At 24.5% G+C, this 26,346-nt stretch overlaps 11 protein-coding genes across 11 annotated transcripts; 3 read left to right on the forward strand and 8 right to left on the reverse strand.

The window, feature by feature from the left end:
• Nucleotides 1-174: 174 nt before the first annotated feature.
• Nucleotides 175-2,141, reverse strand: DICPUDRAFT_81962 (uncharacterized protein; the record flags this gene model as incomplete). The annotated part of the gene is made up of 3 exons (XM_003291242.1): nt 175-1,259; nt 1,332-1,649; nt 1,934-2,141. 3 exons carry the CDS (start codon nt 2,139-2,141, stop codon nt 175-177), a joined length of 1,611 nt encoding a protein of 536 aa, XP_003291290.1.
• A 406-nt stretch (nt 2,142-2,547) lies between these two features.
• DICPUDRAFT_81963 (uncharacterized protein) lies at nt 2,548-5,376 on the reverse strand (the record flags this gene model as incomplete). The annotated part of the gene is made up of 4 exons (XM_003291243.1): nt 2,548-2,591; nt 2,801-3,742; nt 3,802-4,144; nt 4,561-5,376. 4 exons carry the CDS (start codon nt 5,374-5,376, stop codon nt 2,548-2,550), a joined length of 2,145 nt encoding a protein of 714 aa, XP_003291291.1.
• Nucleotides 5,377-5,548: 172 nt separating this feature from the next.
• Nucleotides 5,549-5,917, reverse strand: DICPUDRAFT_81964 (uncharacterized protein; the record flags this gene model as incomplete). Its single annotated transcript, XM_003291244.1, has 1 exon — nt 5,549-5,917. The coding sequence occupies one exon, from the start codon at nt 5,915-5,917 to the stop codon at nt 5,549-5,551; it is 369 nt and encodes a 122-aa protein (XP_003291292.1).
• Nucleotides 5,918-7,041: 1,124 nt separating this feature from the next.
• On the forward strand, nt 7,042-7,260 carry DICPUDRAFT_155877 (uncharacterized protein; the record flags this gene model as incomplete). Its single annotated transcript, XM_003291235.1, has 1 exon — nt 7,042-7,260. One exon carries the CDS (start codon nt 7,042-7,044, stop codon nt 7,258-7,260), a length of 219 nt encoding a protein of 72 aa, XP_003291283.1.
• A 215-nt stretch (nt 7,261-7,475) lies between these two features.
• Nucleotides 7,476-8,193, forward strand: DICPUDRAFT_155878 (uncharacterized protein; the record flags this gene model as incomplete). The annotated part of the gene is made up of 2 exons (XM_003291236.1): nt 7,476-7,727; nt 7,798-8,193. 2 exons carry the CDS (start codon nt 7,476-7,478, stop codon nt 8,191-8,193), a joined length of 648 nt encoding a protein of 215 aa, XP_003291284.1.
• Nucleotides 8,194-8,868: 675 nt separating this feature from the next.
• DICPUDRAFT_155879 (uncharacterized protein) lies at nt 8,869-14,129 on the reverse strand (the record flags this gene model as incomplete). Its single annotated transcript, XM_003291245.1, has 5 exons — nt 8,869-12,434; nt 12,512-12,706; nt 12,776-12,929; nt 13,240-13,287; nt 13,713-14,129. 5 exons carry the CDS (start codon nt 14,127-14,129, stop codon nt 8,869-8,871), a joined length of 4,380 nt encoding a protein of 1,459 aa, XP_003291293.1.
• Nucleotides 14,130-14,428: 299 nt separating this feature from the next.
• DICPUDRAFT_155880 (uncharacterized protein) lies at nt 14,429-15,630 on the reverse strand (the record flags this gene model as incomplete). Its single annotated transcript, XM_003291246.1, has 4 exons — nt 14,429-14,874; nt 14,994-15,188; nt 15,247-15,348; nt 15,414-15,630. 4 exons carry the CDS (start codon nt 15,628-15,630, stop codon nt 14,429-14,431), a joined length of 960 nt encoding a protein of 319 aa, XP_003291294.1.
• A 578-nt stretch (nt 15,631-16,208) lies between these two features.
• DICPUDRAFT_155881 (uncharacterized protein) lies at nt 16,209-19,292 on the reverse strand (the record flags this gene model as incomplete). The annotated part of the gene is made up of 4 exons (XM_003291247.1): nt 16,209-16,927; nt 17,591-17,642; nt 17,869-18,723; nt 18,786-19,292. 4 exons carry the CDS (start codon nt 19,290-19,292, stop codon nt 16,209-16,211), a joined length of 2,133 nt encoding a protein of 710 aa, XP_003291295.1.
• Nucleotides 19,293-20,362: 1,070 nt separating this feature from the next.
• Nucleotides 20,363-22,185, reverse strand: DICPUDRAFT_155882 (uncharacterized protein; the record flags this gene model as incomplete). Its single annotated transcript, XM_003291248.1, has 3 exons — nt 20,363-20,392; nt 20,627-21,664; nt 21,727-22,185. 3 exons carry the CDS (start codon nt 22,183-22,185, stop codon nt 20,363-20,365), a joined length of 1,527 nt encoding a protein of 508 aa, XP_003291296.1.
• Nucleotides 22,186-22,537: 352 nt separating this feature from the next.
• Nucleotides 22,538-23,410, forward strand: DICPUDRAFT_81972 (uncharacterized protein; the record flags this gene model as incomplete). Its single annotated transcript, XM_003291237.1, has 1 exon — nt 22,538-23,410. One exon carries the CDS (start codon nt 22,538-22,540, stop codon nt 23,408-23,410), a length of 873 nt encoding a protein of 290 aa, XP_003291285.1.
• A 1,951-nt stretch (nt 23,411-25,361) lies between these two features.
• Nucleotides 25,362-26,131, reverse strand: DICPUDRAFT_38722 (uncharacterized protein; the record flags this gene model as incomplete). Its single annotated transcript, XM_003291249.1, has 2 exons — nt 25,362-25,970; nt 26,012-26,131. Coding segments are annotated over 2 exons (729 nt in total), but the record flags the coding sequence as incomplete, so codon positions are not given.
• Nucleotides 26,132-26,346: the final 215 nt, after the last annotated feature.

A 26,346-nucleotide genomic window follows, 5' to 3' on the forward strand; every position in this document is an offset into this window, starting at 1 on the left:
ATCTTCTAAATAATAATATGTGGTTTTGAAAAATTACAAACAAAAAAATCAATAGAAATCAATGAAACTAAAATTAGAAAAACAAAAAGAAAAATATAAAAAACTAAAAGTTTTATTAAAATTAAATATTATTTTAAAAATTAAATTATTTTAAAATTTTATTGTTTTTATTTTTTATTTTTTATTATAGTTTAAAAGATTATATATCATCTCGTAGTTAATTATACTACCATTGCCATAGGATCCCAGAGATATTAATAGTTGCTTAGTTCTATATGAAATACCATAACCATTGGATATGTCGAAACGACCATAATTTAAAGTATGAAAGGTTCTAAGCTTTATGCATGTTTTGTTTTCTGATTGGTTAATCAATTTTTTCCATTGACTAAAGTCGATTCTTTTACTAAAGTCTTTTACCAAGGTCTCTGATATTATAACTTCGCTGTTGATATTGTACACATTTAGTTTTGATATTGGAGAGTTATTATTGGTTGACCAAGAGTTTTCATTAAGAATAACATTTGTAAAATTCTCCACACACCATGTTATTGGGGAAGCTAAAAAACCAATCGACAAATCGGGATAGTGTCCTATTATAGAGCATGCTTGAATAAAAAGTTGAGCAAAATCAGCGTTATGACCTATTCCAGTTGTTGGGTTACTAAATATTGAGGGGGATCTAATAATAATATAAGGTATTGATTTCAATTTTGCTGCGCTACTTAAAATATATTCACCAATTACTTTACTTTGCATATATCCGCCAGGTAAAATATTTAAATTTTCTAAAGGAACCAAACCAAATTGTTGTTCATCGAAATTGTCTTTAAAATCACCTTTTGGTTCTTGTTTCATAAAAACTGAATATGTTGATAAATTGACAATTGGAACTATAATTTTTGAAGAAGAAAGTGATAGTTTTATTATTTCTTTAACACCATTGACATTTACTGGTTTTATAGATTCATAATCTGCTAATAAATTGATATCTGCACCTGAATTAATTATTAAATTGATATCATTTGCTAATAATTTATATTCTTTATTATTTAAACCAAATTGATTTTTTGATAAATCCCCAACAATAACATTGATTTTTGAAAGCTGATGTGTATTTAACTTGTTATATAGTAAATGTTTTTTCATATTATCATAAATTTCAATTATAGGGTTATCATTGTTGCTTTTATTTCTAATTAAACAATAAACCTTTGTGCAAGTTGGTAACAAAAGTAATTGATATAATAAATATACACCTAGATTTAGATTTAGATTTAATTAATAATTATAAAACAATATATTTTTTTAAATAAATAAAATAAACTAACCTAAAAATCCAGTTGTTCCAGTAAGAAATATAATGTTATTTTTGTTGTTTATGATTTGTTTAGGAATGGATTTGTTTTCAATTGATAAGTTTATAATTGAATCATCAAGTTTAATTTCATTTTCCCAATATTCTAATTTTTTTTCTGCTTTTGTGAATGAGGTGGTTTTGTTGCTTGAATAATTATGTTTTTCATTTTTCCTTTTTTCCAATTCACTTTTAATTGATTGTATAATTGATTGAATTGTGTTAACCTGCAACTGTTGGATTGTAATTATATTTGGAGAAATCTCTTTGTCGATGAAGTTTTTTAATTGGACTATCAAAAGTAGGGGTTCGAAAATAGGTTAGTTTGATTTTTTAAAAAAAAAAAAAATAGTCCTGCCAACCGCACCCCCCACAGCGCACCTATTTTAACCTTTTTTAAAACTATGTGTGCTATAAAAAATCAAAAAAAAAACTAAAAATAGAGGAAAAATTGAAAAAATTCATATAAAAAATATTGATTGAAAAATTTTTTAAGTTATTTTTTATTTATTATTTTTATTTAATTTTAGATATATTATTATATTCATTATAGACAGAATTATTAACAATATTTACCCTTGAAACTTTTGCCCATTCTCTTAAAGTACGCATTTCTTTTGTCCACACTTTTTTTTAATACCTTTGGATTTCTAAATACTTTGAAATATATAGGTGTCTCTTTTTTGTCTTTTATGTTCATTTCGATTAACATATCGTCTTGATTGCATAGATCGTGACCTTTTGTTGGTTTTCTATTCTTTGCCAATTTGATCAGGAATTTCATCTTGACTTTGATTTTCTATTTGTTCCTTCCATTGATTATATTTTGTTATTAATATTAAAAAATTTTAATATATTTATTATTTATTAATGTAATTATTTATTAATGTAATTATTTATTTCTTATATATTAATAAATTTTGATATTGATAAATAAATAAAAATGTAGAAGTTTTTATAGAAATTTTTTTTTTATTAATTAACTGCTGTTTTGTAACAAAATATTTTTAAAAATCCGCTTTACAATTTTAATGTATATTAATATAACACAATATAACAATAAAGATATTATTTTTATTATTATAAAAAAAATTTGAAAAAAATTTGAAAAAAATTTGAAAGATATTTTTTTTAAAAAAAAAAAGGAGATATTTTAATTGATAATGATTTAACGGTTTTTTTATTGATTTTTAAACACCTTTTAAATTATTACCTATTTCTAATCTTTTTTTTACTATAAATAACTAAAAAAAAAAAAAAATAACCTGGAACTATGCAATTGACTATAAAAAGGGCCTATTAGACCCAAAACTAAAAAACCCTGTTTTTCTAAAAATAACCTATTTTCGAACCCCTAATCAAAAGACTATCAACACCTAAAAAAAAAACTTTAATAATGATTCAAATAAACAGTATACATAATTTAAATAAAAAATAACTTACCTAGTGAGTTTAGTTTTACTTCAATATTGATTTTATTTTGATCAATTGATAATAGCTCGGCTAGTTTATTTAAAAAAATTGAATCAATGGTGTCTTCTTGGGAAATATTAACATTAACTTGTTTTAAACCTCTTACTAAATTTAATTGATAGTCGAATTTATTGAAAATTGAACCTTGGAAATTAAGTAAACGAGTAAAATTGAAATTAGAAAGCAGTAAATTAGTTGATTGATCTTGATTTTGGATCATTAAATCCAAAGATCCAACAATAGTATTGATTGGTAGCGGATTCAAACCTTGACCATCCAATAATTCAATGACCGATTGATTTCTTGCTACAAAACCTGATGATTGTAACATTCCCCAGTTTGTGCAAATAGAGGGTAACCCGATTGATTTTCTATATTTGGATAAAGAGTCTAAAACAAGATTTGCACAAACATTGGAACATTGGTCTGTAGACCCAATACAAGACGCTACAGAAGAAGCCATGACAAAATTGGTTAGTTTCCATTTGAGTTTTATTGATAAATTATGTAGATTAATAGCCCCTAATGTTTTTGCACTGTGGGATCTATTTAAATGATTTAAGCTTATATCTTGAACTTCACCAAAAACTTGTTCAAAAGCAAAATGAAATATAGAATCTATATTTTTAATATTACTTGATAATAAAACTTCACTTATTGAATTTTCCAAAGCTTCTAAATTGCTGATATCTAAAGACTTGAAATAAAAATTTATATTTTCCTTATAGCTATTAATTACGAATTCTAATCCCCATTTCAATTTTGATTTTGTTATAATAATTACATTTTTGACTGTTTTTGAATACATTAATATCCATTTTAATATATCCAAAATAATACCAGATTGGCCAGTAATTAGAATTGTTTCACCCAAACCATTGATTTCATAATTTAGTTTAGTAATTTTTCTTCCTTTTGATTTTCTATTAATTGTTCCATTATATCAAATTTGTTATTGACAATGATTTTACCAATATGTTTACGCTGATTTATATATTCAATTGCATCTTTAATTTCTTTATTTGAGTATTCCGTTATTGGTAATATATTGTCCAATTTATTTGATTCAATTGCACTTGTGATCTTTTTTAATAAAGTTCTTTTTATTTCGTTACTGATAAATAGTAATTCGATATTGAAGTATCCAAAATTATATTTGAAATTATTGTTATTTGTGTATTCATTTGTATTTAAGTGTGTCACCGAAAGATCTACAATTCTACCACCAGTTGTAAGAGACTTAAAATTGGAATCCATATAGTTACTTGAAAGAGTATTTAATATTAGATCAACACCACTTCTATCTGAACCCATCTCTTTCAATGTATATTTTATTTGTTGACAATAATTCTTATCTCTTGTTGAAAAGATACCAGAAATAAATTTGCCATATGTTTTAATTAAATAATCTTCTTTTTCTTTGGAACCCACTGTAACGAAAACTAATCCATTGTGATTCATTTTAAGTATATTTAATGCAGCCAAACCTACACCTCCCGAGGCAGAGTGAATTAAAACAGTTTCGTTGTTTTTTAAATTACCCACATTATAAATACTGTAATAAGATGTCAAATAAATTGATGGTAGAGCAGATGATTCGCAATGAGATAGAGTTTTTGGTTTGAAATAAATTGAATCTATATCAACAATGATATGCGATGCTGATGAGTTATCACCAAATCCATAGACTTCGTCACCAATTGTATAAGGATATAGATCCTGATTTAAACCTGGACCAATTCTTGTAATAACACCTGAAAAGTCATTGCAAAATTCTGATCGCTAAGATCACCACTTAATCTATTTGCTATTTCTGGTGGTGCATTTCCTGAGTATATTAAATAATCTTTATAATTTATACCAAATGCCATAACTTTGACTTCAACTTGATTTGACTCTAATTTGACTTCTCTTTGTTTAAGTTGATACTCTAGATTTGGTGATAGTTTTAATTTGAACAACTCTCTATTTTCTTTTTTTAGTTCAATGTAGGAGTTTGATTTAAAATTTTGATTTAGATTGGTCTCTTTTTTATAACGTTCATAAAAAACATTATTATTTTTAATAAAAAACTCTCTGTGTATTGAAAAATCCCAATTGACTATTGTTGGAATAATAGAAATGATATCTTGATTAATAATTGATTGTTTATCAAAATTTAATGTAAATAACTTTAACTCTAAAAATTCATCAAAATATCTTGCTGCACCTACTACTGAGGATGATAAGTAGTTGGATGACTCTGAATCCAAAGTAACTAAAATATGTTTTGAATTTAATTTGAATTTTAATAAAAGCTGATTAATTTCAATATATTCCATTGTTATTTCTTTAAAATTATTGATATTTATTTCATCTACTGTTTTTATAAAATAAATTGTGGTATTGATATTGATTTCGGATAAATCGATACAATTTTTAAACTGTTGGATATTTGATATTATTTTGATATTATTCAATTTATATAATGAGCTACTTGCAAAATCGTCCATACTAAAAAATTCATTCATACTAAAAAATTCATTCATACTAAAAAATTCATTCATGTTTATCGGTTTTCTTTCATAAAAAATGAATGAATTTTTTAGTATATAAAAAAAATATATTATCACTAAAAATGAAAAAAAATAAAATTATTTTAAGTGTGTATAAAAATAAAATTATAAAAAAGTTTTTTTCTCTTTACAAAAAATAATATATATTTAAAAAATTATAGTTTTATTTAAAAAAAGATTTTTTTGATTGATTTTGAAGTGGTTTAAGAGAATTTTTTTCAAATTGGGATTGACTACCTGGTTCGTTTGATTCTATATCAGAAGGTGATTGATGGTCTTCAACATATGATGTTTTTGGAATTTTCATTGTAAATAATTCATCAATAGCATCGATTGAATCTTGATCATATACCTCATCATCTTCTTCTTGATAAATAGAAGGGTCATCTTTATATTTATTTATTTGAACTTTTCGGTATAAGTTAAAATATTTCTTTTCAATATTTAGACGTCGCATTTGGATTTTAGTTTGCATTATTTGAAGTAATACAATTTTATTCCAAAGAACCAAATCATCCTGGTGGACATTCATTAAATGTTGGAATCTTTTTCTTCTTTCATTTTTTCTTTCATCTTTAGTTTTGTCCACATTTTTTTTTAATTCTTCCTTATATAACCTTTCTTCATAGTTTTTTCTTTTTCTTTATCTCTATAATTTTTTATTAAAGATTGAGCTTCTTTTTAAATTTTAATTAAATAAATACAATGTTATTAATAATTATATTATTAATAACATGTCAGAATCCGAGATATCTAACAAAAATTAAGATAAAAAATAAAACAAATTAAGATAAAATGGTAATTATTTATTGTTAATTTGATGGTTATAGTATAATTTTAAAAAATTGAGAATATAATTCTTAATATTGGCAATTTATACAAAGAAAAAAAAAATCTTAATTTTATTGAAATGAAAATTTTATTAAAAAGTTCATATTACATTTTTTTTAATATTTTTACATTTTTTTTTTACCATTTTTTTTACATAAAATTACATGTAAATATGACAAACAATGATAGAATGTTCAGAATAAATGTATTTAGAAATTGTTGTTTTTTTGTATATAAATTTAAATAATTACATTTATACAGATCTGTATGTACAAAAAACAGATCTGTATAATTACATTTTTGTACAACTAGACTCTGATACACACCCACATACAAAAAAAAAAAAATTTATACACAGATAAAATTAACACAAACTCACATTCAAACTCACTCACTCACACAACACATTCACACAATATATGTGGTTGTAGTGTGGGAAATTTTTTATTTATTTTTCGAATTTTTTATTTTTTAAATAATTATTTTTTTTTTTTTTTTTAAATTATAAAAATAACACAAAATTAAAAATATATTAATAAATAAACTTTTTTGATAATATTACACACAGTGAAAAATCTTTTATTAAAATACTATTATAAAAAATAATATATATATTTAAAAAAATGAATAATAAGGAAATTTTTTTATACAATTGCCCAATTTGGTGTGATAAAGAAAAATATTTTATAAACAATATTGAAATAACAACTTCTGGTTTACATATTATGGATTTGATATGTCTTATGGAATATACAAAAGGAAAAGGTTTATATTTTAATGACAATATAATATATTTAAAATAATAATAATAATAATAAAAATAATATGGATTATCAGGTTTTTGGTATTGATTTGAATGATCAAGATGATATTAATGATTCAAGTGACGAAGAGAATTTATATGATACCAATAGGTTCGATCCAAACGAACCATTTAGTTTTATTGTCGAAAATCAAATACAAACCGAGTTTTTAGAATTTTTTGATTCAGACAATGAAAATGATTCAGAAACAAATTTTAATAAAAAAATTGACAACATATAATTCAATTTATATGAAGAAACGTTTAAAATAGGAGAAAATGTAATAAAACAAAAGAAATAAAAGAAGATAAACAAATTTCATTTCAAGAATTAAAAAGAAAAAAATCAAAATTAAAAAACCATCGTCAATTATTGATCCAAATGGAGAAAAGAACAGACTCTATTCTAGATTTATATTTAGCATATGATTTCCTGGATGATAGAAGAACAAAGAAAATGAAAAGAAAACTTTATGTTAATCCCAAGAGATTAGAAAAAAATTTAAATTCACCTAATAAAAAATCTTATAATAAAAAATCATCAATAGATAATGAAATTGAATTAAAAAATAAAGATTGGGTTCAATTGACTGGTTTACAACAACATATTTTAGATTGGTTATATAAAAAAATAGAACCCCAAATAAAAGATCAAACTAAAAGATTATCACCAAAATCAAGAATTCATTTATTTTTAACATTTTTAAAGGTATTTATAGATATTATGTCAAATGAATATTTTATAATAATATTAATATTTCAACCAATTTTTAAATTAGATGGGTGCTAATTCATATACAATACTTTCAACAATTTTTGGTGTTAGTCAATCATATGTTTCAAGAGAAGTCAATGAATTGGTTTACATATTTATGTCTTCACTTTACATTATTTCTTTAGATCAAATTAATAAAGACGAAATATATTGTATTGATTGTACATCACATAAAAGAGACAGAGTTCACCCCCATCAGGCAGATTATTTTAGATTGGATGTTGGAGAACCAAGTTTATCATCAGAAGTTTTAGTTGATAGGGAAATGAATATATATTATGTTTCAATAGCAAAAGGAAATATTCATGATAGTACATTTGCTTTTTTATCTCAAATAGATCAATTTGCAATTGAAAATGATTTAAATATTCTAGCTGATTCTGGTAAATTATTAAATTAATTTATAATAAAATAATGTTGTTGTTGTAAATATATTATTTAATTAATATTAATTAAAATTTTAATTTCAATATAGCATATCCTGGATCAATTTACATAACTCCATCCTGTTATTATAAATTTTTAGACGAGAAAACAATAAATGATAAAACCCAAGAACAAAATTGCCAATACCAAATGTAAATTATTTCCCGAATTACATGCAATGTGTATAATGATCTGTTTTCAATTGTGTCAATTGGAAAAAAATTTTGAAAATTCAAAAAATAATAATAATATACAAAAATAAAAAAATATTAATCATCATTTAAAAAATAATAATAACATAAATAAAAAATTATTAATCTTTTAAAAAATAATAATATACATATATATATATAAAAATAAAATTTTAATCATTATAATATTATCTAAATAAATATTCAAATTTATTTTATTTTTGAATCATATTTAACTTTTATTAATTAATATTAATAAAAAATGAGTAATTTATATACTAAAAAATTCATTCATTTTATTTGAAAGTAAACAAGAAAAGGTGAATGAACTTTTTAGTACTTTATGAGTAATTTATATACTAAAAAATTCATTCATTTTATTTGAAAGAAAACAAGAAAAAGTGAATGAATTTTTTAGTATGGGTGAGATAATTACCATATTAAAATGATTCATTTCTTCAATTTTGCAAGTAGCTCAATGATTTTAGACTATTTATAAAGTTATTGTCAGAATTTGAATAAATGATTACATTTTCATTATTATCTATTTTGGTTTTAATATTATTTAAACTTAGTTTTTGAGCCTGAATTGCGGTACAATAGATTTCTGATGGGTTTGAAAATAATAAGTCTGATTTGAAATTATGTTGATTTAATAATTTCACCCAAGTATCTTTATCTAAATAGCATCTGTCTTTTCTAATATCCATATCTTCAAATGAATACCATTGGTCAAAACAAGAGAATATAGTGTCAATAATTATAGATCGATTTGGTGGTTCAATTAATAAAAGTTGTCCATTTGGTGATAATACTTGATATATTTGTTCCATAGCATAATTAATGTTTTTAACCACATGAACTACATTTGACATAATTATAAAATCATAATATGATGGCTTTAAACCCTGCTTCATTAATGGATCCTCTAGATCTATAGTGTTATAAACTATACTAACACATTTGAATTGAGATAATTGATTTTTAGCATCAAAAATAAATGACGGTGAAATATCGGTCCATGTATATTCGATATCGATTTCATAACCTTGATTATCTAGGAGCATTTCATTTATTTTATTTAATACTTGTTTTGATAATGAACATGTACCTCCTCCCAACTCTAATATTTTAAAAAATATTTTTTCTTTTAAAATGGGTTTAATGGAGTTTTTTATTATTTCCCCAAACATTTCACTTCTAACCATACACGTTGGGGTGTCATAAAATTCTTTGAGCATATTATCTTCAAACAACGACTGGGGTAAATTTTCAGATGGATTGTCACTTTCTAGAGGGAATAATATTTTTGCAATTATTTTAATGGATTTTTCTATTAACTCTTGATTGGAGACAACTGGAATATCTTGAACATGTTCATTATAATATGTTTTAATTGTTTCAAATATATAGTTGAATAATCTTTCATTTTTTGAATTGACCAAGTATTTTTCCTTTAATTGTTCAATATTTAATTTTCTAACTACATCTATTTGAATATCTTTGTTTCTTTTCATAATATATTTTAAGAGTGTCGTTGAAATAAATTTTATACTATTAGAATAATTTTCAATAACTTCATTGGCAACCTCACAATTAAAAATTGACTTAAAAGTTGATGGTGGTGGTAAAATTGAATAAGTTGTATAAACTTGATCTTTTGGAAGGTCAATTACATATGGATCTTTAATATAGGTTAATGAGGTGCATACTATTTCTTCAATATCAATTAAAATTGTTCCGTCTGATAACATTATTGTAATTGAACCCACATAAGAATTACCCATTCTTTTCTTTAATTCTGAATAAACATATATTTCCGAAAATTGGGTTCTATCTTTGGGAATTTTTTTTGAATATAGTTTAAAGCCACTAACATTATCAAAAACCATTTGTGATTGTTCATTGATTAATGAAATTAAACCATGTAAGCATGAATCCAAGATTGAAGAATTGAAAAATGTGGGATCCTTTTCTGACACTTGGTCTATGTATCCATTTGGCAGTTCCAGTGAAACTATCGAAAGAGAACAATTATCACCTAAAAAGCATTTATCTACACCTTGAAAAGCACCAGTATATTGCAAACCAGTTCTCATTTTGATAAAATCATAAATCTCTTCTTTTTTTATGACTGCTTTGTTACATTTACTTTGTAAAATTTTTTGAATATTAAATTTGAATGTATTTTCACCATGGTTAAACAGTTGAAAATTTCCACTTGCCGATTGCACCCATTGATTTAACTCATCTTTAAAATGATATAAAACTTTATATTCAGTTTTACCAGTTTGATAAATATTTGTTTGTAAGCATTGGTTGCTTCCTTCTTTAAGAATCAAAGGTGTTTTAAATTCCATAAAGTTAATAGTTATATCTTGATTTGAATAAGTTTTAAGCAAGTTTATAATATAACCACATCCTGGATAATAATATTTTCCCTTTACTTGATGACCTTTTAAATATTGAAATGGTAATTTGCCAATATCAATAAAAGCTTGGAAGGATTTAATAAATGGTGAAACCTCTTTATTTGAAATACCCAAGTGATCAACTGATGGGCCATCAATTCTTAATTGTTCATGAAGTGCATCTTCTCTCCAGTAAGATTTATCATCCCATTTGTACAATGGTAAACTATAGAAACCGATATCGAGTGGGGACATTTGATTATTAAATTGTCTCTTAAAGTTTATTCCATTATAACCGCTGCAATATAATTCTGAAATTGTTTTTTGAATTTCCGATAAATCATTTATTTTTCTATTTAATGAGGTATAAAACTCAATAGATTTTCCATTATTAAAGTATAATGAATTAGTTGGGACCATTTGTTTTAAGTAAAATGTTAAAGTTGGGTGTGGGGATATTTCTATAAAACATACATTTGAATTTAATTGGCTTTCTTCGATATATTTAAAAAGATTTGAAATGGTTTGATCAAATTTTACTGGCTGTAAAATATTGTGATATACATATTGAGAATTAAAGAGGAGGTCTTGGCTAAACAACTCTGCTGTTACAGTTGAAAAAGTTGATGTGTTAGGTTGCTGGGATTTAAATTTTAATTCCAAAATTTCATCCTTTATAACCGTTTGAGCACTTGTATGGATTGCTGTTAAAGACCCAAGCATTGCAGTAAAAATACCTTTTTCTTTTGCACTAATATGAATTTCATTTAAATGTTCTTCATTACCGGCAACAACAATGGAAGATGGTGAATTGTAACAAGCAATTTCTAGAGTTGGATATTTTGATGAATAATCGCTTTTAAATTGTTCTGAGCTGATATTTATTGATAACATTCTTCCGGTGCCTTGTGTTTTTTGTTGTAAAATGGATCTATTATATACTAAGTAGCATAAAGTATCCAAATCAATCATACCAGAGCAGTAAGCAGTTGAAATTTCACCCAATGAATGTCCAATTATAACCGATGGTTCTACACCCCAATGCTTATATAATTTAAATAACCCAACTTGTATCATAATATTAGATGGCTGAACTATAATTTGTTGATTTATAGATATGGAGTCACTATCTTCAATTGATCTTAATTTCTCTAAAATGGAATAACCATAATAATTTGCAAATTTTGAATCCATTAAATCTAAAGTATCTCTGAATACTGGTTCATTTTTATATAGCTCCAATCCCATTTTATTATATTGCGAACCTTGGCCACAAAAGATATATACAACAGTTGGATTATTTTGCTTGATTGATATATTTGAAAACATATCGTTTTTTGTTTGAAATTGTGTTCTTTTTTCTAAATTATTGAATTCTTTAGAATCACTAGCAATTATAACTGATCTTTGATAAAGTGATAAAGATTTTTTATAAATTTGATTTAAAACAAAGGTATTGAAGTCACTCTCTTTTAAAACAATTGACTCTTGATATTTCATTAGTGATTCAGCACTACAAGATGAAAATGGTATTAAATAACTCTTATATTCGAGTTTATTTATTGTTTTGTTTTTACTTATAAACTGTTGTAAAATCAAGCATGAATTTGAACCTGTTATATTAAAAAAATGAATTGGTATTTAGTTTAAAAAATGAAGAAATTTTTATAAAATTTAAATACAATCTTACCAGTAACACCGAAATTATTTATAATCATTGAAATTTGTTTGTCCTCATTAAACTTTATTGGTTCTGTGACTACCTTTAAATTCCACTCTTTAAACTTGATTAAAGGATTTGGTTTTTTAAAATTAATATTTGGTAAAAAACATTTATTTTTAAACATTAAACAGCATTTTATTAATGATGCAACACCGGAACATGCTAATATAATTAAATTATTATATTAATATTAATAAAATTATTTATAATAAAAACAATAAAAATAATTACCTTCTAAATGACCAATGTTTGATGCAACACCGGAACATGCTAAGTAAATTAAATAGTTATACAGTGCCCGAGGAAAATATGTAGACCCCACCGATTTTAAATTTATATATTGAAAAAAGATATTTAGATTATAATATTTAAATATAATGTAAGGCTAATAAATTAACTTCATTTTATAAAGATTCATTTAAAACCCTTTAAATTAAAATAAATAAAAAAAAATTATATGTTTACAATATTTATCTCTTTTTTTTAATTTTAAAAATTTTTTTTTTTTATTTTTAATTTTTTTTATTTTTTTATTTTAACAAATGAATTTACCTAATTTTTTGAATGTTCCCCATGAGCCTTAATTATCGCCTCCTTTCTGTTTGGAAGAGATTTATAAAAATTATTTCTAATCTCAGAAGTGATGTAAGGAAAAACGTCAATGCGACATTGGATCAGGTTATGATTTGATTTACTGAACATTCGGATTGAGAACATTTAAGTATCTTATGGCCATTGATTATCTATTATATATAAATCGGGGCTTAAAGGTTGTATTTCATCAATTGAAATTTTGAATTTTCAGTTTTACTCCCTAATCATATTTGGTGAATAAGATTAGAAATTCTCATGACAATTTTCGTGAACTTTCTCAGGCACCTGTAACGTATCTGCATAGTAACCCAGATTTGGTTGTGTATCATTTATTATTATATCAATATAGAGATTAGAATATAATCCCTATGAAAGATGATCTTAATTTTTAGGAACATAATACAAAATTTTCCCCAAAACATTACATTAACTCCACCTTTTCTAACACTTGTTTAAGTATTTGAATCTAGTAAAACATACGATTCATAGACCCAAAATCTTATATAATGGTATTTATCAAATTATTGAAACCTAACTTCATCCATAAACATATGATTTTCCCATTGGTCCACACTCCAGTTTTTATGCCAAATCCAAAACTATATCTTTTTCTTCTTTTAACTTCGTATAATCGAGGTTTCATGAATTTCTTTTTATAAACAATGTTATTCCTATGCAATACGTTTCTAACTAACCAGTCTAATCTGGTGTGGCCAGTTGTTGAATAATACCAAACCACTGTTAATTTCACATTCTTCAACTCACCATTCAAAAATTTGAAACATAATAAACGTTCATCTCTTTCATGAATCTTTTTTTCTATTCCAAAACGTTGATGGTCATTGATTGAACCTGTTTGTTCATATCTTTGAATTGTTTTTGCCACTTTTGTTTTGTGGACACCCAATTTTTTTGCAATTTTACTATTTGAGTAATGGTCTCTGATTTTGTATGATAATATTGAGTATCGAAGTTCATCACTTAACCTCATTTTGTTTATTTTCTAGAAATTATTTTTGCACTATTTTCAGTTTGTAAAAATTTAAAATGATATATAAAAAATTTTAAAATTTAAAAATTTAAAAAAAAGAGATAAAAATTTATTTTTATTTTTTTAATTTTTTTTTTTTTACCCATATTTCCCACACTTTTTTTTATTACCATTATTATTTTTAGGCTGTGTCAATATTTATTAAAAAAAACTATCCAAACTAATCAATTTATAACACATATATAAAAATATCAGGGGTCTACATATTTTCCTCGGGCACTGTATTAATATTAATAAAACTATTTATAATAAAAACAATAAAAATAATTACCTTCTAAATGACCAATGTTTGATTTTATTGAGCCTACTAATAATGGATTGGATGGGGAGTGAACAGTGCTATCTTTAAAAACCATTGAAATACCTTCTAACTCAACTGGATTACCTTTAGGTGTACCAGTTCCATGGCACTCGACATAATCAATATCAGCTCTATCAATTAACCCATTGGTTGATTTAAGTGCCAATTTAATATTTTCTGCTTGAGAGATGGAAGATGGTGAATAAAAATTTAATTTATCATCCAAACCATTACCATCGACATTTAAACTTGCTCCAGAAACCACGCAATAAATATTATTACCATCTTTAATTGCCTGATTTAAATTTTTTAGGACAACCACACCAACACCTTCTGAACGAACATAGCCATCAGCATCGGCATCAAAAGTCATACATCTTCCTTCTTTTTTGCTTAATAAATTTAAAAGCGAAAATGATCTAAAAGAGTGTATATCTAATAAAAACAACATTAGGATTATTAAATTAAAATAACTATACTATTGTTTAAAGAACAAAACATACCCATTATCATATTTACACCACCAACAATAGAACAGTTTGATTTACCAGATTTTATTGACTCATAACCCAATGCAATAGATGTTGTTGAAGATGAACAAGCAGAGTCAATTGTTAATGAAGCTCCATGAAAATCAAAGCAATATGAAATTCTATTTGATGCAGAATGAGCTGATGTCCCGAATAAATTACTTTGAGCTGAAGTTAATGAACGACCAATATCCCTGTAATCTTGAGTAGAGCCCAATATAAACACTTGTATTTGAGCCACGTAGTGTTATTGGATCTACACCGCCATCTTCCAATGCTTCGTAAGTGCACTTTAACAAAAGTCTTTGCTGTGGATCAATGGTTACAGCTTCACTTGGATTTAAACCAAAAAAACAGGGTCAAAGAGTTTCCATTCCTCCAAAGGTAATAAACCGGCACTATTGCAGCCAATTTCATTTAGCTTAAAGAAATTTTCATTCCATCTTTCTTGAAGACCGACTACGCCGTTAAAACCATTCATTAAATTGTTAAATAATTGACTTGGAGTTTGATTTGATTCATTTAAATTTCCACTTGGTAACCTAAAGCCAATACCAATTACAGCTACTAAATTTTCTTCTAAAATATTTTTATTAAAATTCTCACCCATGATATTAATTTTTTTTTAAATGAAATGATAATTTTTAAAAGTTGGTATTTATACAAATTTTTTTTTACAATATAGATTTATAATAAAACATAAATAATATACACTAATTATTATAATAATTTATAAAATGACAATATTATTCCATTTTTATTTCCTTTCTGAAATGAATAACTTGAAATTATCTTATCTAATAAAAAATATTTTTTTATTTTTGACACCCCACCCCCTTTATTTTTTTATTAATTTGGACTAAAATTTCATTTTTTGGGTGGTTTAAAATTGTCTTCTTTACAGATCTATATCTATACTAATAATTAAAGATAAATAATTAATAGATAAATGAGATTTATTTAATTATCAGTTTTTCATGATGTCAAATTATTATTTTTAAAAATAATGTAAAAAAAAAAAAGTACCCACCCAAGAGAAAAAGTAAGTGCCTATTATAAAAAAAAAGATAAAAAAAATAAAAAAATAAAAAAATAAAGTCTTCAATTGTTAGTTTATATTTAGATCTGAAAAGAAACAATTTTAAACCATTATAAAAAAAAAGAAAAAAAAAAGAAAAAAAGAAAAAGTTATTTTAATTTTTTTTTTTTTTTTTCTTCTTGTTTATTTAAAGATTTCATTTCTTTGATGCCAACTGGGCAAAGGTTATTAACTGTGCATGATGAACACTTGGGTCTGACTGGATCGCAAATAGTTTGGCCGAAACCAACCAACAAATGGTTAACTTGACCCCACTTTTCTCTTGGTAACCAAGACTCCAATTGTCTCATTGTTTCCTCTGGTGTATTGGTTTTAACCCATCCCAATCGATTACAGATTCTGTGCATATGTACATCGACAGCGATTCCTTCTACTCTACCCCATGCAATTTGAACGATTAAATTTGTCATTTTCGGGCCTATACCTGGTAATGCTTCGATCTCTTTGAATGTTGGTGGTATATCTCCATTATACTTTTCTTTTAAAATTTCTGCAATACTCTTTAGATAAACCGCTTTCCTTCTATAAAATCCAACTGGGTGAATAAGAGTCTCTAATTTTTCGTTTGGTGTTTTTAAAACCGTTTCGACATTTAATCCATATTCTTTTAATCTGACCATTGCTGCATGTGTAACTTGATCTTTAGTTTGTGATGACAATAAACATCCAACCAATATATGAAATCTTCTTTCTTTTGGTTCAATCTCTTCGATATTGAATGACTCTGCCCCTAATGTATCTACCGGCGCTATATTTTCTTTTCTCATAACTTCGATTTTATTCCAAACTTCTTCCCATCTTAATTTTGCTAATGATACTTTGTTGAACCTTCGATATCGTCGTCATCACCAGTGTTATTACAATTTTTTTATTTTTATTACTACTATTATTACTATTATCAACTTCTTTTTTTATCTTTTTTATTTTTGGTTTGGTTGTTTTTATTTTAACATCTTTATCCTCCTCTTTTTTGACTAAACTATCTTTATTATCTTCGTATTCTATATCTATTAGGTTTACCTGTTCCATCGTCTTTATTTGATGTTGTAGTTGTTGGTATTGTTGTAGTAATATTAAGAGATGAAAAAGAAGATCTTCTTGTTTATAGATAACATTGTGTTAATATTATTATATTTTAGAAAACTTTTTAATTTTAAAAAAATTTTTAACATCACACACATCTTCAAAAAAAAAAAAAATTAAAAAAAAAAAAAAATAAAATTAAATTTTAAAAAAATGAAAAAATAATTTCATTTTATTAAATAATATTAGGGTACAAAATTTTATTTAATTTAAATAACCCCAAGTCTATAATATATTTTTAGTAGACAGTGTAATGATATATATTTTATTTAGTTTTAAATTTTAGATTAAGGTTTAATTTTAAATTTCTACCAATTAAGACTACTTGATAGATGAATAACTTTTGTTTTAGTTGCATCATCAAATCTATAATTTAAAAATAATTTACCAATCTTCTTGTAAAATCTGGTTTTGATATATTTCTTTTGTTCCACTTTTATCTATAAAAAAAAGTTGAGGATAGTAGTAGAGCATATATATGGCAAAATATCTTGCCAAGGCTAAAGAAAGATTAATAGAATATTCAAAATCAGAGTAATTATTATTTTTTCTTATAAAAACCTTCAAAAGAAAAGTGTCAAAATTTTTAAACTGATTTTTTAGCTGTGGATTCATAAGAATGAAATAATCTCCTATGAATATGGTGGTTATGTTTTCAATAATAACATAAAACGTTTTTAAGATTTCATCACTTTTTGCTTGACCCAATTGGGATACATATTGTTGGTGTTCTTCTAAATTCTTTTTGTATTCAATTGATTGAGAATATACAATTGGTTCAAAAGGGAGAATGTCCTTCTTAGCTTGATTTATAAAAAAGCATGCACCTTTCGATATATATTCAATAAGAAGTGTACTTGATGTTATAATTTCTTGTTTTGTTATTTCTTTTAAGAGATCTGGTTTACCTTGAATCCATGGGTGGTTGAGCAGCTTTTTAGCAGATGGTCTGAATTCAGGTGATATTAAAAAACAAGCATTTAAAAAATCTCTTAAATTTACTGATAAATTTGGTGGAATTGGTGGGTGGTACCCATCTTCAACTTTAATGTTTTGCCAAGGATTACCACCTACTAACATTTCAACGATTGTACAACCGAGACTCCAAATATCACTTGATCTCCCACATTCACCAATAGTATTTAATCTAACCTCTGGCGATTGCCAAAAGTGTGTACCAGCTTTGCTATAAAATGTTGAATGTGATTCTCTATCAAAGTTGTGAGATAAGCCAAAGTCAATTATGTATGGATGGTTACCTTTTAGTAAAATGTTATCTCCTTTAAGATCTCTGTGTACTATTTTTTCACTATGAATATGAACCAATGCATTTAACACACCTGTTATAATAGCTCTACATCTTGACTCATTAAAAGCACCATTTGTTTTATATACAGAGGAAATTGAATCTGGAAAATATTCAAAAAAAATTGATAAATGATTTTCATCATTTTGGTATGAAAGAATTTTAATAATATTATCATGTTTTAGTTTTGATAAAATTTTAACTTCTTCAAAAATCTATATGTAAAGAGGAAATTAGTTTTGGTGGAAGTATATACAAGATACTTGATTTTACTTACCTTTGAATTTTTTAATATTGGTATTTGTTTCATTGCCATTGTTGAGCCATTGGTTTTGTGTACCATTTTATAAACTTCACCAAAACCACCTTGCCCAATAAGTGTTCTATTATACTCTTTAAAATCTACAATTCCAAGAAGGGGAGATGTTTGTTCATCATTTACAAACAAAGATGGAGTTTCTGAGGTGACTAAAGAATAGTATCCCATTTTTAGTTCAGAGAGTGCATCTTCAAATTTTAATATTTTACCCCTAGGAATACATGTGATACCTAATTTTTTTAAATCACCTTCATTTATACCCAATAAGAAATTACCATCAACTTTAAGCTTTGAAAAACTATCGACCAATACTCCCAAATCTTTTGATTTTAACCAAATACATACATCTTCTAATGACCAATTTAAAATGTTTTTATTTTTAATATAGACTAATGATTTTTGCCCACTTTGTGTCTCTTCTGATGAAACAACTTTGGATAATCCAAAGCCTTCAAAAGTTGTCATATTATTATGTGATTATTTATATTTAATAATTTTTTAAAATTTTTTATTATTATAGTTTAATTTAATAAAAAAAATTTTTTTTAACAATTTTTAAAATTTTTTTTAAGTTAATTATTTTTAAGTTAATTATTTTTAAGTTTTTTATTTAAGTTACTTAATTTTTTTTAAGTTAATTATTTTTAAGTTTTTTTTTTAAGTTACTTAATTTTTTTTTTTTTAAAATTTTTATCATAATTTTTTTTTTAAAAATATTTTTTTTTTTTATCATAATTTTTTGATATTTTTTTTTAAAATCAAAATTATTTTAAATTAATTTTTTTTTTTTTTCTATTCCTTTCATATCTTTATTTTTTTCATCAAAAGCTATGGATGGAAATTTATATCAGATACTATCAAAACTTTTAATTTTTACAGAGCATCCATAGTATTACTAATTTCTATCTATAGTAAAAATGAAATAATATTAATTAGTTCTTCCAAATGTTCTCCTGTTATTTGGTGAAAATATTAATAATTGCCTATCGTTTATTCTTGAAAAAAAATTATCAAAAAAAACAATACTAAAATCAAGCAATATAAATATTAGTTTCTATTCATTGATGCCACTAAAATTGGGTATTGTACAAATTGATCAAAAATAATAAACAAAATGAAAAAAAAAAATATTCAAAAAATTTAAAAAAGGTTGTAAATGAAACAAATAATGGTGTGTGTTTGTGCTGTTATTTGATCTATTGGAAAATTTTATAAAAAAATTAATTTTTTATAAAAAAAAGTTGAAATGAGATAATATTTTATTGAAATATTTTAAATGAATATGCTAACGAAAATTGGAAGAAAATAAAAAGAAAAATTATTTTAGAATTTTTCTCCATTTTTTGATCTCCAAACCCACCAAAAAATATTAAAAAATCTATCCATGTTTTAAATTAAAAATATTTGATTTTTTAAGTTTTTTGATATTTTGAATATTAATATTTTAAAGTTCTTACTTACAAGACCAATTGCATAAAGCAAATTCTTTATTTTTAACAAATTGGATCTGTCATTTAAATATTTTAAAAAAAGAATTAAACAGACAACTTTACTCTTTCGGAATACTAGAATTATGAGGAAAAAAAAGATCTATCAAATGAAAATAATCTCTATATTTTAAACTACCGAGATTCTTATATTTTTTTATTTTTTTTATTTAGTTTAAATAAATGAATAAATTTTTAAATAAAAGTATTTAAAATGATATTGTCCATATGATAGTTTCAGTTTTGATATTGGGTGAAGTTTTTAATAAATGATTGAGGATAGTGGTGGATCAAATATATAGTAAAATTTACTGTTATTCCTCTGGTTATTTCCAAAGTAACCTCTTTAATATTATTAACAAGTTTTTTTTTTATAGCGGTCAAAAAAATGCCTAAAAGTAAAGTGTCAAAATTTTTAAAGACTTTTTTTAGCTCTTCATTTATATGAATGAAATAATCTCCTATATTAATGATGGACATGTTTCTACAAATACCATCAAACTCATCTAGTATTTGTTTACTTCTTTCTTGACCCAATTTGGATTTTGATTCTTTTTGAGCTTCAAGATCCTGTTTGTATTCAATTGATCTGGAATATTTAATAGGGTCAAAATTAAATTCATCTGCTTTACAACCATGTGATATTTGAGATGCACCTTTCGATATAAATTCATTAAGAAGTAAATTTGATGTTATATTTTCTTTTTTTGTTATTTCTTTTAAGAGATCTGGTTTACCTTGAATCCATGGGTGGTTGAGCAACTTTTTAGCAGATGGTCTGAATTCAGGTGATATTAAAAAACAAGCATTTAAAAAATCTCTTAAATTTACTGATAAATTTGGTGGAATTGGTGGGTGGTACCCATCTTCAACTTTAATGTTTTGCCAAGGATTACCACCTACTAACATTTCAACGATTGTACAACCGAGACTCCAAATATCACTTGATCTCCCACATTCACCAATAGTATTTAATCTAACCTCTGGCGATTGCCAAAAGTGTGTACCAGCGTTGCTATAAAACTTTGAATGTGATTCTCTATCAAAGTTGTGAGATAAGCCAAAGTCTGCTATGTATGGATGGTCACCTTTTAGTAAAATGTTATCTCCTTTAAGATCTCTGTGTACTATTTTTTCACTATGAATATGAACCAATGCATTTAACACACCTGTTATAATAGTTCTACAGCTTGATTCCTTAAAAGCACCATTTGTTTTATATACAGAGGAAATTGAATCTGGAAAATATTCAAAAAAAATTGATAAATGATTTTCATCATTTTGGTATGAAAGAATTTTAATAATATTATCATGTTTTAGTTTTGATAAAATTTTAACTTCTTCAAAAATCTATATGTAAAGAGGAAATTAGTTTTGGTGAAAGTATATACAAGATACTTGATTTTACTTACCTTTGTATTTTCTAATATTAGTATTTGTTTCATTGCCATTGTTGAGCCATTGGTTTTGTGTACCATTTTATAAACTTTACCAAAACCACCTTTCCCAATCAGTGTTTGATTATAATCTTTAAAATCTACAATTTCAGGAAGGGGGGATGTTTGTTCATCATTTACAAACAAAGATGGAATTTCTGAGGTGATTAAAGTATTGTGTTCCATTTTTAGTTCAGAGAGTGCATCTTCAAATTTTAATATTTTACCCCTAGGAATACCTGTGATACCTAATTTATCAAAATCACCTTCATTGATACCCAATAAGAAATTACCATCGATTTTTTTTTCTGAAAAACTATTTACCAATTTTTCCAAATCTTTTGATCGCAACCAATTAGACACATCTTCTAATGACCAATTTAAAATGTTTTTATTTTTAATATTGACTAATCCAAAGCTATCTATAGTTATCATATTATTATTTGATTATTTAAATTTAATAATTTTTTAAAATTTTTTATTATTATAGTTTAATTTAATAAAAAAAAATTTTTTTAACAATTTTTAAAATTTTTTTTAAGTTAATTATTTTTAAGTTTTTTATTTAAGTTACTTAATTTTTTTTAAGTTAATTATTTTTAAGTTTTTTTTTTAAGTTACTTAATTTTTTTTTTTTTAAAATTTTTATCATAATTTTTTTTTTAAAAATATTTTTTTTTTTTATCATAATTTTTTGATATTTTTTTTTAAAATCAAAATTATTTTAAATTAATTTTTTTTTTTTTTTTCTATTCCTTTCATATCTTTATTTTTTTCATCAAAAGCTATGGATGCTCTATTAATAACGAATAAACATATATATAAATGGAATCATAACCAAGTATGTAATTGGTTGGAAAAAACAGGGAAATTTACACCAGAAACTATCAAAACTTTTAATTTTCACCAAATAACAGGAGAACATTTGGAAGAACTATGTAATAATAATTCATTTTTACTAAAGATGGGAATTAGTATAAATAATTGCTTATCATTTATTGTTGAATATAAAAAACTAAAATCAAATGAAGAAATTAACCAAAAAAACAATTATACTCAAAATTCTGATTATGACGCAAAAAAATCAACAAGACAAAGTAATATAAATAATAGTTTAGATTCAACTATGTCTCAAAAACTGGGTATTGTCAAAAGACGTATCATTGAACATACCAAACCGATTGGAATAGAAAAAAAAAAATCTTTACATAATGTTACTGACATTTTAAAAAATAATGTATTAAATCAACTTGAAGATATATGGAAAAACGAAGAATTTGATTTTTCATGTTTAATCATTGCTTATGAAAAGAAAAATTTTTCGTTATTGGAATTAGATACTTTAGGTAAAAGATTAAATTTTCAATACGAAATGTCCATTCTTTTAAGAAATCTTCACCCATCAATGGTATCTTATCAATTAGTAGACGAAAAATTTTTAGAAAAGAATGTTGAACAAGTTAATGATGCACTAATGGATGCACTTATAGACCAACCAACCAATTATAATGCTTTATCTGAAATATTTATGGAACATAATATCAATGGCATCGCATTATTATCAATAATGGAAGAAGATCTTGTAGAATCATTAGGAATTGTAGATGATAATTTAAAAAACTGTTTTATAGCTTTTTACAAATCACTATTTAAAACTTAAATAAAAATTGTTGTTTTAAATTAATATATATATAATTTATTATTATTTTAATGTCTTCTAAATGTTCATTTTGTTCTGATTTTAACTTACCCAATATTATCATTATTTTAAATTCATTTAAAGATTCTGTATAGTTGTATTATTTTTAATAAAGAAATTAAATTTTGTTGCGATTTTTCAATTTTCATCCAATTCTCTTCATTAAATGTTGGCCAAATATTATTTGAATTACATTCTTTATTTTCATTTTCCTGTTTCATTATTTTATTTATATAATAAAAAAATAGAATTGTATTAAAAAAATAGGGGTTGATAATCAATTCCCAAAAAATTCCAAAAAAAAAAAATATTATAAAAACCGCTCAAGTTTGCGCAGGAATTTTGTTATAACAAAATTAATTTTAGAATTTGTAACAGCAAAATATTTTAAAAAATTAATGGGTGCATTTTTTTTTTTTTCTCCATATTAATTTTTTTATAACATATTTTAAAATATTATCAAAATAAAAAGTTCTTTGTTTATAATCTCAGAATTGATGTAATGAAAAACGTCAATGAGACATTGGATCAGGTTCTGATTTGATTTATTAAACATTCGAATTGATAACATTTATTTATCTTATGACCATGATTATCCATTATATTTAAATCTGGGCTTTAAGGTTGAATTTCAACAATTGAAATTTTGAATTGTTTATTGCTTAAACCACTGCTTTTTTTAAATTCCTCAACTCCACCATTCAAAAAATTGAAACATATTAGACATTCATCTCTTTTGGGAATATATTACTTTACAAATTCTATAAAAAATATCCAATATTTTTCTACACCTTTCTTAACCCAATTTGGAAATTAGTTCTTTTTGATCCTGCTTTTATTCAATTGATCGGGAGCTATTTGGATGAAAAGGAGCAATTTTTACACTATGATAGTTTGTTCATTATATACAAATAAAGCTGGAGTTCCTGAGGCGATTATAGTATTTTTTAAAATAAAAATAAGATTCTATAATATGATTTATATAAACATGGTCTAAAATTCCAGGTTATTGCAGTGCATGAACCATTTTGACCATGTTTTAATTACCTAATTAATCTCTTATTACATTTTGTTATTGTTGTAATTTGTTTAAATATATTGGCACAACTTAAGGTTCCGACTCACAAATGTGAATGGCGGTTTAATTATGAGTACGAATCGAATTAAAAAAAAAAAATGGTTCATGCACTGCAATAACCTGGAAGTGTAAAAAGATAAAACTTTCTATGTTTTAACAAATATTCCTGAACCATTTACCAGAAAAAGAATTAGAGCTTAATCCTTGCTGGGATTTTTATATTATTATTTTATTTAATTTAAATAAATGAATAAAAAATTTGTAATAATTGAAAAACTATTAAGATAAATTATTAATTAATGTTTATTTGTTCTAAAGAATTAAAGCTCAAGAGTTTTTTGGTAAAGTTTTTATAAATAATTGAGGATAGTGGTGGAGCAAATATATAGTAAAATCAAATGCTATTCCTTTAATGATTTTAATGGTAAGATCATAATCATTAAATTCCTTATCAAAATTTTTTTCTATAGCAATAGAAAAAAGTTTTAAAATTAAAGTGTCAAAATTTTTATAGACTGCTTTTAGCTGTTCATCTAAATAAATGAAAAAATCTCCTATAACTAAGTTGGATGTGTTTCTACAAATATGATAAAACGTTTCTAATATGTATTTACTTCTTTCTAGACCCAATTTGGATTTTGCTTTTTTTTGAACTTCAAGATCCTGTTTGTATTCAATTGATCTGGAATAATTAGTAAGGTCAAAAGGAGGACTTTCTATTTCCGAACCATATACTGTTTGATATGCACCTTTCGATATATATTCATTAAGAAGTAAATTTGATGTTATATTTTCTTGTTTTGTAATTAATTTTATGGCATTTGGTTTACCTTGAATCCAGGGGTGGTTGAGCAGCTTTTTAGCAGATGGTCTGACTTCAGGTGATATTAAAAAACAAGCATTTAAAAAATCTCTTAGATTTACTGATAAATTTGGTGGGATTGGTGGGTGGATCTCATCCTCAATTTTATTGTTTTGCCAAGGATTACCACCTACTAACATTTCAACGATTGTACAACCGAGACTCCAAATATCACTTGATCTCCCACATTCACCAATAATATTTAATCTAACCTCTGGTGCTTGCCAAAAGTGTGTGCCAGCGTTGCTATAAAATGTTGAATGTGATTCTCTATCAAATTTATGAGATAAGCCAAAGTCAATTATGTATGGATGGTCACCTTTTAGTAAAATGTTATCTCCTTTTAGATCTCTGTGTACTACTTTTTCACTATGAATATGAACCAATGCATTTAATACACCTGTTATAATAGTTCTACAATTTGATTCCTTGAAAGCACCACTTGTTTTATATACAGAGGAAATTGAATCTGGTAAATATTCAAAAAAAATTGATAAATGATTTTCATCATTTTGGTATGAAAGAATTTTAATAATATTATCATGTTTTAGTTTTGATAAAATTTCAACTTCTTCGAAAATCTATATGTAAATAGAAAATTAGTTTTGGTGAAAGTATATACAAGATACTTGATTTTACTTACTTTTCTATTTTTTGATATTAGTATTTGCTTCATTGCCATTGTTGACCCATTTGTTTTGTGTTCCATTTTAAATACTTCACCAAAACCACCTTTCCCGACTGGTGTTATATTATAATCTTTAAAATCTATTTTAAGGAGCGGAGATGTCTGTTCATTTTTTACAAATAAATTTGAAGTCTCTGAGTTGATTAAAGTATTATGTTTCTTTTTTAGTTTCAAGAGCGCCTTTTTAAACTGTAGCTTTTCACCGATTGTAATATTGTTTGTAATACCCAATCCATTAAAATCACCTTCATTGATACCCAATAAAAAAT

This window comes from Dictyostelium purpureum (assembly GCF_000190715.1).
Source record: "Dictyostelium purpureum unplaced genomic scaffold DICPUscaffold_268, whole genome shotgun sequence".
Taxonomy (NCBI): domain Eukaryota; phylum Evosea; class Eumycetozoa; order Dictyosteliales; family Dictyosteliaceae; genus Dictyostelium; species Dictyostelium purpureum.